The sequence below is a fragment of the Aegilops tauschii genome, chromosome 7, assembly GCF_002575655.3.
Source record: "Aegilops tauschii subsp. strangulata cultivar AL8/78 chromosome 7, Aet v6.0, whole genome shotgun sequence".
NCBI classification, from domain to species: domain Eukaryota; kingdom Viridiplantae; phylum Streptophyta; class Magnoliopsida; order Poales; family Poaceae; genus Aegilops; species Aegilops tauschii.
The window spans coordinates 600,386,149-600,398,944 of NC_053041.3; the positions used below are offsets into that span (position 1 = coordinate 600,386,149).

The 12,796-nt window shown below is 44.8% G+C and overlaps 1 protein-coding gene across 1 annotated transcript; it reads left to right on the forward strand.

Moving 5' to 3' along the window:
* Positions 1 to 2,017: 2,017 nt before the first annotated feature.
* On the forward strand, positions 2,018 to 5,713 carry LOC109754785 (auxin efflux carrier component 2). The gene is made up of 7 exons (XM_020313686.4): positions 2,018 to 3,167; positions 3,290 to 3,474; positions 3,556 to 3,868; positions 4,555 to 4,640; positions 4,745 to 4,902; positions 5,043 to 5,119; positions 5,225 to 5,713. The coding sequence occupies exons 1-7, from the start codon at positions 2,155 to 2,157 to the stop codon at positions 5,289 to 5,291; spliced, it is 1,899 nt and encodes a 632-aa protein (XP_020169275.1). The 5' UTR covers positions 2,018 to 2,154; the 3' UTR covers positions 5,292 to 5,713.
* Positions 5,714 to 12,796: the final 7,083 nt, after the last annotated feature.

Sequence of the window (12,796 nt, forward strand, 5' to 3'; positions counted from 1 at the left end):
AATGCATCCTTATCGTCACCCCGGCGGTGCGACACATAAGATAAGCTATAACCCATATGAAAAATTAAGCTCGGGGGTGGACATGAATTGCAGTCGGGTGTCGACACTTGCAGTTGCGAGTCTAGTGGCAGGCATGCAATTGCAATCGACAAGGCCCGCATGCGGTTGCAACTCAGGGAATGGGCATATAACTGGGCCCCCAAAAATAAAAAAATAAAAATGAATCCTAGTTATCACTCCGGCAGCGGCGGCACACAAGACAAGCTATAACCCATATGAAAATGCAGCCAAGGGTGGACATGAATTGCAGTCGGGTGCCGACACTTGCAGTTGCGAGTCTAGTGACAAACATGCAATTGCAGTCGACATGGCCCGCATGCAGTTGCAACTCAGGGAATTGGCATGCAACTGGCACCCAAAAAAATGCATCCTTATCGTCACCCCGGCGGCGGCGGCACACAAGATAAGCTATATCCCATTTGTAAAATTAAGCTGGGGGTGGACATGAATTGCAGTCGGGTGTCGACACTTGCAGTTGCGATTCTAGTGGCAGACATGCAATTGCAATTGACAAGGCCCGCATGCAGTTGCTACTCAGGGAATGGGCATACAACTAGCTCCCAAAAAAGTAAAAAATAAAAATGAATCCTAGTCGTCACTCTGCCGGCGGCGGCACACAAGACAAGCTATAACCCATATGAAAATGCAGCAAGGGGTGGACATGAATTGCAGTCGGGTGCCGACACTTGCAGTTGTGAGTCTAGTGACAAACATGCAATTGCAGTCAATGGCGAAGCCACATTTAGGCTGTGTAGTCACTTGACTACACAACTCTTTGGCAAAAATGTAATGCATCAAGTATAAATCCTGCAATGAAACATAAAATTATTATATTTGACTACACAACTTTAAAGTGACTACACACATAATTTTATCCTGGCACCGCCACTGATTGCAGTCGACATGGCCTGCATGCAATTGCAACTTAGGGAATGGGCATGCAACTGACGCCCAGAAAATAAAAAATAAAAAGCATCCTTGTCGTCACTCCGGCGGCGGCACACAAGACAAGCTATAACCCAAATGAAAATGCAGCTCAGGGGTGGACATGAATTGCAGTCGGGTGCCGACCCTTGCAGTTGCGAGTCTAGTGGCAGATATGCAATTATAGGCGACATGGCGCGCATGCAGTTGCAACTCAGGGAATGGGAATGCAACTTGCACCCAAAAAACAAAAATGAATCCTTGCCGTTACTCCGACGTCGGCGGCACACACAAGACAAGCTATAGCCCATATGAAAATGCAGCGGGCAATTGACGCTCCCTCTATCTAGTTTTTAGATGTGTTGCGGTCCTTTCAATTGCAGTCGGCATAATTACGTGCAAATGTTGTGCAACAAAAAAATTAGTAAAAATGGTGAAAAATGAATACGCTCGTTTATAGACTACTATAACAACAAAAACACACAGACTTTGTCTTCCACGTCTAGTTAAAAAAAACTTGCATGTGGCCATGTAAGAGAGATGAACGAACTTGCATCTGGCTATGTGAGAGAGATGAACGGCCAGCACGAGAAAATGGGATCATATTGCTCGCTCCTGTCCCCAGGCAAATACTAGCACTGGAAAAAAGCCTAGCCTAGAAGAAAGCCTAAAAAGAAGACAAAGAAAACGCACACAACACCCGTCACGGTCAGCCCATGGCGTATCCCTGTCCAACACAGATGAAAAGGCAAAAAGGAAGAAAAAAAAAAAGAGATAACGGGCCGGTCGCACCACTAGAATAGGCTGATACTCCAATACAAGACATCAGCGATCGTTTAAATCTGGAAACGATCCAACGAACGGGGGCATCGACTGAGACTTCGCTAAAACTCAGTCGACTGAGTTTTAGCGGTCCCCTATATTGAATGTGTGCAAGTGTACGTGCCTTGTCCCCTAGCTTGGAATCTTTCCCCGCACACATGCACCATGCTTAGCATAATCTAAGCCCAGTGTAGGGCACGTACCACTACTCTCTTAATTAACAACCATTTGAACGATCTTCTCCTAGCTATATAGCCACCCTTCTACTTCTCTTCCCACACTCAGCATCTTCCACAGAGACAAGATCCCAAGAGGAACCGTCGGGATCTAGCTAGCTCGTCGGCCGCGATGATCACCGGGAAGGACATCTACGACGTGCTTGCGGCGGTGGTGCCGCTGTACGTGGCCATGTTCATGGCGTACGGGTCGGTGCGGTGGTGGGGCATCTTCACGCCGGACCAGTGCTCGGGGATCAACCGCTTCGTGGCCGTCTTCGCGGTGCCGCTCCTCTCCTTCCACTTCATCTCCACCAACGACCCCTACGCCATGGACTACCGCTTCCTGGCCGCCGACTCGCTGCAGAAGCTCGTCATCCTGGCCGCCCTCGCCGTGTGGCACAACGTGCTGTCCCGGTACCGGTGCCGCGGCGGCACGGAGGCCGGCGAGGCGTCGTCGCTGGACTGGACCATCACGCTCTTCTCCCTGGCGACGCTGCCCAACACGCTGGTGATGGGCATCCCGCTGCTGCGCGCCATGTACGGCGACTTCTCGGGGTCGCTCATGGTGCAGATCGTGGTGCTGCAGAGCGTCATCTGGTACACGCTCATGCTCTTCCTCTTCGAGTACCGCGGCGCCAAGGCGCTCATCTCCGAGCAGTTCCCGCCCGACGTCGGCGCCAGCATCGCCTCCTTCCGCGTCGACTCGGACGTGGTCTCGCTCAACGGCCGCGAGGCGCTGCACGCCGACGCCGAGGTCGGCCGCGACGGCCGCGTCCACGTCGTCATCCGGCGGTCCGCGTCGGGGTCCACCACGGGCGGCCACGGCGCCGGGCGCTCCGGGATCTACCGCGGCGCGTCCAACGCCATGACGCCGCGCGCGTCCAACCTCACCGGCGTGGAGATCTACTCGCTGCAGACGTCGCGGGAGCCCACACCGCGGCAGTCCAGCTTCAACCAGTCCGACTTCTACTCCATGTTCAACGGGAGCAAGCTGGCCAGTCCCAAGGGCCAGCCCCCCGTCGCCGGCGGCGGTGGTGCGCGCGGGCAGGGGCTTGACGAGCAGGTCGCCAACAAGTTCAAGGGCGGCGAGGCGGCGGCGCCGTACCCCGCGCCCAACCCCGGCATGATGATGCCGGCGCCACGGTACGTGTCACTGACACCCAGATGCAACCATGAACATGAATAATTGTCTTTAGCTCTTGTTTGGATCTTGTGTTGGATGATCTTGAGTTGACTTCGGGATTCCTTTGGATAATGTGTAATAGGAAGAAGGAGCTTGGGGGTTCTAACTCCAACTCGAACAAGGAGCTGCACATGTTCGTGTGGAGCTCTAGCGCGTCGCCCGTGTCGGAGGCCAACCTCCGCAACGCCGTCAACCATGCCGCGTCCACTGACTTCGCCGCCGCGCCGCCGGCGGCAGCCACGCCACGCGACGGCGCCACACCCAGAGGTACGTTAAAAACACGCTGTTCCCCCGTCCAAATCAGAGTTGCAACCATGCATCACACCATGACACACACTGACACTACAGGCGTGAGCGGCACGGTGACGCCGGTGCTCAAGAAGGACGCCAGCAGCGGCGCGGTGGAGGTGGAGATCGAGGACGGCATGATGAAGAGCCCGGCGACGGGGCTGGGCGCCAAGTTCCCGGTGTCGGGGTCCCCCTACGTGGCGCCGCGGAAGAAGGGCGCCGACGTGCCCGGGCTGGAGGAGGCGGCGCACCCGATGCCGCCGGCGAGCGTGATGACCCGGCTCATCCTCATCATGGTGTGGCGCAAGCTCATCCGCAACCCCAACACCTACTCCAGCCTCATCGGCCTCGTCTGGTCACTCGTCTCCTTCAGGTACAATCACAATCCCATCACTCTGTGACAAACTGCATCCGTCCATCAATTCACTTTGGATGCATGCATCAGAACTCACAAGTGCTAGCTTGTGTACAAAAATCAAGTTAGTTTGCTAAACTGGATTCGAAGCTAGATTGACATTGTTGCTCTCCATTAACTATACACTAATGATAGATTAGATTGCTTATAATTGTCCCATGGATGCATGTGAGAGCACATGATAATCACGTCGGTCTTGGATCTGGTCCGCCGGCCGGCACATGCATGGTGCAGCTGCTGATGCAGGTCTTATGCAAGACCTGACCTGGAGCCCTGTAGCAGCAGAGCAAATCTAGAAAATCAGCTGCATGCGGATGCCGTGTTTGTCTGCATCCATAGAGTTCCAGATCGGTTGCACACATGACATGATGACCAATAACAACAATATGTACTCTCATCTACGGCTGATGCACGACGCACCGTGTGCACACTGTACGTGCAGATAATGTCTGCATCCATATCATTGTACTACTATTTATTTTGCATCTGAAGGAAACTTCAAGGAAGCAGAGGGCATTTCTAGGAGAGAGGGGCACATGCATCTACAGCTTTGGGTCTCTAATCACATTGATGGTGCAATGCAAATACTACTTGACTAGTAATATATGTTAAGTAACCAAACTTCCTCTTCAAAAATATTTCAGGTGGAACATTCAGATGCCTACAATAATCAAGGGGTCCATATCCATCCTGTCTGATGCAGGTCTAGGGATGGCTATGTTCAGCTTAGGTACAGCGTTGACATTTTTGTTGTCTATTCATAACAGATTATGTGCCCTTCTCTTTCTCATTTGCTCCAAGAAATGCTAACGGTAACCCATGCAATTGATCCAGGTCTCTTCATGGCTCTGCAACCAAAGATTATCTCTTGTGGAAAGTCTGTCGCGACGTTCGCGATGGCGGTGAGGTTCTTGACTGGGCCGGCGGTGATCGCTGCGACCTCAATCGCCGTGGGGCTCCGAGGAGTGCTCCTACATGTTGCCATTGTTCAGGTTTGGACAGAAACTATACCATAAATCTAAATTTAACTCCAAAGTTATACCCAATTAAATTTGCACACAATAGTGGTTCTGATAAATGTGGAACCTATTGAGATGATGATCTTATTTTTAAATATGTGATTGTTCAACAGGCAGCACTTCCACAAGGAATTGTTCCATTTGTGTTCGCCAAGGAGTACAATTGCCATCCTCAAATACTTAGCACAGCGTAAGCTAGCTATTGCATCCTCAATCTTTTCCTAATATATATCTGAATAAAACTAAACCTGTTTTCTTTTACTAAAATTTTCCATATATGTTTCTGAAATTTCAGGGTTATTTTTGGAATGCTGGTGGCGCTCCCGATCACGATACTCTACTACGTTCTCCTTGGGATATAGAGTCATAATCTTGAAGAACTAAGGCTGCACATCTATGGGTAGGAAGAAGTAGAATTCTAGAGACGAATGATCAATGAACATGTGGGCTGTCTTGAATACCTGAAGATGCATGAGATGAGATCAAGCAGAAGGATAGGGAGAACTAAGTAGGACCCTAGACAGGAATTCAAAGGAAAGATAAACATATCCTTGATTCCATTTTTTATTTTTTATATTATTTTTGCTACTGTTTTAGATCCAAAGTAAAGGCTAGGGCTTTGAGTATGAATGGTTCAACCGTTAAATCGACAAGTTGCTACTAAATCAAGATTCGTCCAGTGAGTGACACATGATCTGGCCACAAGTGTGTGTGCCAAGGTAAATGTAACTTGTAATCTCACCCTGGATAAACTAATACGTGCGGTTCCCACATCGCATGGCAAGATCACCCTGATGCTTTGGGGGGAAGAGCTAGATGCTTCAGCATACTTCCTGCCTGGACAGATCTCTGAAACTCTGAAATCTTGCACAGACAAAACTCTGAATCTGCATCTCATGCATGGCAAACCAGCTAGTACTAGTTTACAGCGTTGTTAATTAATTTATTGATGTGTAAAGGCGTTATGTGGCTTGCATTCATGAGTCCAAAGGCAAGTGCTTCATGAATGCAAAGCGCTGGCTTCCAGGGATTTACCAGAGGATCTTGATCCGCATGAAACAAGGGGGAGAGCGAGAGAGAGAGAGAATCTTGTGGCTGTTTCTACTACTATATATCTTCTTGTCTGCTGCTAATGACAGTTTGATTGATTGATGATTAGTTAACTTCCAGGGTCAAATGTTAGCTAGATGCCATTGGTCTGTGCATGTGGAGGCTCTGTATTTTTCCTGCTAGTGGGCTGTCCTTTGCTGCAGGGAACATGAGACCTGATGGCTTAGAGTACTGAGACTCTGAATTGTTTAGTAGATGGCGAGTGTTCAGTCTGATCAGCTTAATTAGCCATCATGCCTGCATGAAGGTTCGTCTTTGTATTCTGAATCATCCCTGACGTATGCAACTTCTTTTTTGGTTGTGGTCACTGCTCACCATTATGAACTCTGTCCATATCCTCCTAGCTCCATTTAACCAGCTAAGTTTGATCTGCAAATTTAACTTCTGGTGGAAGCTTGTACACCACTAACTACTATTTTAACTTCAGAAAGCAGAGCAGAACGGCATAAAAAGAATACACAAGTGAACGAGCCAATAGTCAACGGCATCTAGTCAAACGAGGCAAACTATGTATAATTAGTCACATAAACCAGCAGCCAACTCAGGTTGTCTGAGGATTGCAATACTCCAGCCTCAGCCCTCAAGTCAAAGCACTCCACATGAGCTTGGAATCTCAAGAAAGATAGGCCTCACACACCGAAAGATCACCTTAGCTGAGTCAATTCGAGGTGTCTGCATACGCAACGGATATTTCCTCAAACAGTTTTGCAAAACCTCAGTCGACTCAGGCCTCCTTTAGTTTGTAGGAATTTTGTAGGAACTCTATAGGATAGGATTTGAAAAGGAAAAAATTCCTTCGAAGCCCTTTCGTTTATAGGAATGGATTCATATTCCTATGTAGGATAGGAATTAATCCTTCACATTAAAGAGGGAAAAAAGAGTGAATTTCGGTTTTTACCCTCTATTTTGACATTTTTTTACACTAATTACCCCATTTAGCGGGATTTCATCCGTTTTACCCCATTTAGCAAAAGTGTTGCCACAATTTACCCTGTTTTAATTTTTGTGTGCGTTCTGACGGCTGGCATGTCACGTCGACAGTTTTTTCCTGCCTATGTTTCTCCCTACTTAACTTGTTTCCTGTTTGAAGTATTCTGATGGGATGATTATACTTGATCAGCATGGCATATTATCATTTAATAAATTATAGGAGTAATTGTTACTGATATAAGAGTGTTAATACATGTGTACAAGTGATAGCATCTGTTGCTACTTGCTAGCTGTAAAGGAATTTTGGATCTTTGTATCTTACGATGCATGCTGAAACATGTTTGTATACCTTATTAGAGTAGATTATGATTGCAGCCACTAATTCATTTTTATTTTTCCTACACAAAGCGGATGGCAACCAAGATGTGGAGTGTTAGGCATATTTTACATGTCCGCGGATACAAGAATCCAGAGTCAGAGATGATTGAGAGGGGTTTCATTAGTTATTTTGATATAAAGGAGAAGATCAAGGAATTGGGCTCCAACCCTTGGGGCAACGTTTATTATGAGCATAAGGTGGCCAATGGGAACTCTATGGTTGAGTTAACAAATGATGCAGGCATGATGGACATGCTAGAGGAATTTGATGCTTATACGGAAATCAGTTTGCATGTTTGATTAGGGGCGAGCAACGCAAATGAGAATCCACGGGAGACGAGCGTGGCGCGCGACCGACTTGGGCGTGATGTGTTGGACGTGACGCGAGCGACCTCCATCGGGCCGAGCCGGTCGAGAGAAGCTGCGCGGCCCAATTCCATAGTGAGAAAAATAGCCAAGAAAAACCACTGACGTGGCATGCCAGCTAAACCTAACAATTATGACTAACCGGTCAGAATGCTCACAAAATTTTAAACAGGGTAAATTGTGGCAACATTTTTGCTAAATGGGGTTAAACGAATGAAATCTCGCTAAATAGGGTAATTATTGTCAAAAATATCAAAATAGGGGGTAAAAACCAGAATTCACTCGAAAAAAACATTAGCCTAGACTCAATGGAAAAATTCTATCCTATGCACCAAATAACATCTCTTTCTCTATAGGAATTGAGATGCATATCATCTCACTTCCTTTGATTTTTCTATTCCTATAAAATTCCTATCCTACGAACCAAAGAAGGCCTGATACTTGGTTAAGTCTTAGTCAATGCTATATCCATGAGATCTTATATTAAGATCCGTGCACTTTTTTTCTTTAGTTTTTTCATGTATGTTATGTCACTTGACTAAGACTTGGTTAAATATAAGTCGACTAAGACCTAGCCACAACCTTCGAATTCATTTGCAGTTTTTTATGGAAATGCCTGATCCACTTAACTTCAGTCAAAGTTTCATGGATGCTTGTTCACAAATAAAGAGACAATAGGTTTCATGGCACTAGATCTTGACAGAGTGAAATGTTCGAGGTTCAAGTTGCAAAGGCTGATGTACCACGCATAGTCACTTGGCGCCTTGGGCGTGTTCGTCCATGTGTTGAGTATATTAGCATTTTTTCGAGTTAAATCCATAGAACCATCACATTCGCATCACGATTAGCGAAAATTCACCACTTTACGATTTGTGACATGTCGCACCGCGCCGAATTTTTGACAGTCGCAAAAAACACCGATCAAAATTTTCAGCATGCTTTGACGTGGCAAATCGGCAGCAGCGTGCCGACAACTGTGACGGCGCGATGTTAACGGCCGGTCCAACCTCGCCGGTCGGAAGTTCCCGTAAAGGAAATTGTGCTCTCTCCTCACTCGCACTCTCACTCGCTCACTCTCGCACTCCCCTCACACAAGCTCCCCCCCCCCCCCCCCACCCAGCGCCGCCGCCGCTCAACCTCGCCGCCGCCTGGCTTCTTAGAGAAATCTGGATGACAGCAGAGGGGAGGAGTTTGACCTACATGAGCATGGACTCGGATTTGTGGGTATGTATTATGTATTCTCCACTGGTATTGGTGAGGGTTAGGGTTTGGATAATAGGATTTGCACTGAAATTTCAGATCCTCCCTTCTCCGCCTCTCCTATGTGGTTAATACTTGTTGTCAATGCAGGAAAATTCTGAGACTACTATTGATGCTTTCTTCTGTGGGTCATGGACTGATCGACAAATGAAATGCAAGCTTCACCAATTTAAGGCCAAGAAGTGCATTGCATTTGATGGCATAGACACAGGTAGACGGTTCTATGGTTGTGCTAAGCAGGTAATTTTTTACGGCCTTCTTGTTTAAGGTACCCGAATTTGCCATGTAAATGAATCTTCTTTGTAACTAAACCTGCCCTGCAAATCTGTGTGCTATGGTATTTTAACTAGCTAACTCAATCTTGTGCATTTTTCCGAATCTTGTAGGTTGGTGTTAAGGAGTTTACTGAATTCATTTTAACTGAATGTTGGGAGTAGTTTAACTAAACTTACTACTGTTAACTAAATGTTACTAGTAGTTAAATGAATTTAGTACTAGTTAACCGAATTTAGTATTGTTAACTGAATTTAGTACTGTTAACTGAATCATACATTATTTGCAGGAGGTATTGACTGTGGAGTGGTTGAGTGGATTGATGGTCCAAGGCCTGTCATACTTCAGAGGTGCCTGACAAAACTGTGGGGCATGTTTCATGAGCAAAACCATGGAAGGGTGATGGATAGACACGTTTATGACAAAAAATAGCCAAGCTGGAGAAGCAGAATGAGTTCCTGTGCAAGCAATACAGTGATCTGGTTGAAGAAGTTGACAAACTTTTTGATTGGCAAGATGGGAAGGTGCAGCATATGGAACATGATAATCCAACAAAGGATGCTGAATATGTGAAGAAAAAGCTTGCAGAGTTAGAGGAGCAGTGTAAGATGAAGCTGAAGATGGAGAAGATGAGTTTAGCCAAGGAGTAGAGGTGCATCCTTACTTCTCATGCAGATATCATCAGGAACACCAGGAAGGCCATGAAGGAGGTCAAGAAGATCAAGTCCATCTGAGATGAGTAAGGTGGAAGCTTGCAGGATGCAGGGTATTAGTCCTCACCAAAGGTCTGAACCTGGGTTAACCCACCGTTTGACCTTCGATCTAAGACTTTCAGCCATGCTAGTAACCCTAACGAGGGTACTGACGGATTTCTGCACTATCAGTATACATATGCAAATAGCGGTCTGGCCCACATCCCTTTTGAACGTACTATATTTAGACAATGCATCTAAAACTAAAAATTCAGCACAAGATATCTATAACCAAAGAGAAAGAGATCCATGCATGCAGACAGGGCAGATACGAGATCTAGTGACATATAACCATATTCTTCATCTTTTTAAATTCAGCTCCTTTTGCGAATGATTTTATAAAATGCTTTTGCAAAATTATATCATCAATCCAATATAGTCTTTTTTACTTCAAAATTGACATAAAGTTTTCTGTTTGAAAAATGGATAGCATATAGTTGGTTCCATTTCTTAAGCTTATCCACTTTCCTAAGTAATCTCAACTGCAACTATATTTTGCTGCTTATTTTTTGGGTTGTAACTTAAGAATGTGTAAGTTTAAGTGTCTGAGTGAATACGTTGATATAATTTTGGCATAGCACTTGCACACTGTTTGTTTTTATTTTGGTTTGATTTGTATTCTTGGATGCTAGACACCTTCGATAAAAAATGGAAGATGCATCTGACTTTGTTGTGGTGCTGGAGGACAAGGACAAGAGTCTGTACATTGTGCTGAAACCTCAAGTGGAAATTTCTGTATCAATATTGGCATAACCATCTAGATGTTAAAATTTGAACTAAAACCATGACACTTATTTTGGACCGGAGGGAGTAAGCTTTGTCAACATTGATATATATTATCATGTTCTAGTTAACCATTATCTAGACATTAGACTCTGGTATTCTGAAACTAAAATCTCTCGCGTGACCACATTGAACTAAAAAAAAGGACTTAATTAAACCCAACAGCTTGAAAAAGCACACTAAAATGAAATATAAATTATCTAGAAGGACCGAGAGAGGTTGGATCAAGCACCTATTAAGGAGGAAATTCTAAGATTCTGAGATCTAAATACAAAACGTCAAATGAACATTTAAGGATTCATGCAAGGTTATTGTCAGTGCAAGCAAGTTATAAATTGATGATGCTCTCCTTGTTTTGTTGCAAGGAAAGTGGTGGTGGTGGCTGAGAACATACCAAACCCCGTCGCATGCAGTGATAGCAACTAAGGTCCCTCAGAGATCGTTCCCTACAAAGCATTGTCGTTTATACGATCTCTATTCTTTGAGGTCAATATAACTACCATTAAACCCTTACACTTACAAAGAGAAACGCGTTTTCATAACTCAAATGTCTTGCAGTCATATAACTCAACTTGTCTGGAACAGATGTATAAACTACATCAGGTACAGTTCAATACATCGTATAAGCCCGGCATAAGTATTAAAGTCGGATAAAGTTATACCATATCTTCTTGTGACTATAATTGCATCTTGTATATTTCCATTGCAGCGGTCCCAGCACCCAAAGTTACCAACCTCTTGTTCAACAAACAGACCGACCGCCTTCAAATAAAAAACACCACGGGTGTTAGAAAACTATAAGACAAAATTTGCAATCAAACAAAGTATAGTTATTATACCAGGGCATCTTTTTACAGCATGCAAGATCTTGACTCATCGGTTTCCTCAATCAATCCAATAGTAGTTAGTCAACAACATGATATATTTTAATGACATTGAATTTTACAGGGATGAGATGAATACATGTATTATTTCTTGCATTTCCTATGAGCATGTGCCACAAAATAAAACGTGCATTCGACATATTTTTTTAAATGTTATTAAAAGGAATTTTGTGATGGCACCAGTAATTACCTGCCAAAATCACGCTTCAAGCTATCCAGCAAAGGCAACGGAGCCATGGCATGATTCACAAGGTTGACAACCTTCAGATGTAGGTGCTCGACATAGTAGTACCCTACAACATACCGTAAAACACACTGATCATTACGACATTATTGAGGATAGATAAATAAAGTGTGACACAACAGTATAAGATATCAAACCTTTAGTTTCAATAAACGATTCAAAATTTGTCGTCGAAGTAGAGGTGTCCAAATCAGCCAAGCCCTTCTCTAGAGAATGAACATAAGCAGGTCAACAACTCACCATACACACTATCCCAATATGATTAAACTTGGCAGTTTAGTGTCAGTCTTTAGTCGTTACCAACCTGCAAAACCTCAGGCTGCCAACACAGCTGCATCATCGGCACTCTCAGCAGTAAAAATTTGGTGCTATTCATCCAAAATTTGTAACTTACCTTGATTGATACATAACAAATAGTCTACAAGTTTTCGAAAGGAATGATGATGTAACATCCCCAACATCACACTACAGTAATCTCCCCCTAATGAAGGTCATGTCATCATGTGTTGGAAATATGCCCTAGAGGCAATAATAAATAAGTTATTATTATATTTCCTTGTTCATGATAATCGTTTATTATCCATGCTAGAATTGTATTGATTGGAAACTCAGATACATGTGTGGATACATAGACAACACCATGTCCCTAGTAAGCCTCTAGTTGACTAGCTCGCTGATCAATAGATGGTTACGGTTTCCTGACCATGGACATTGGATGTCGTTGATAACGGGATCACATCATTAGGAGAATGATGTGATGGACAAGACCCAATCCTAAGCCTAGCACAAGATCGTGTAGTTCGTTTGCTAAGAGCTTTTCTAATGTCAAGTATCATTTCCTTAGACCATGAGATTGTGCAACTCCCGGATACCGTAGGAATGCTTTG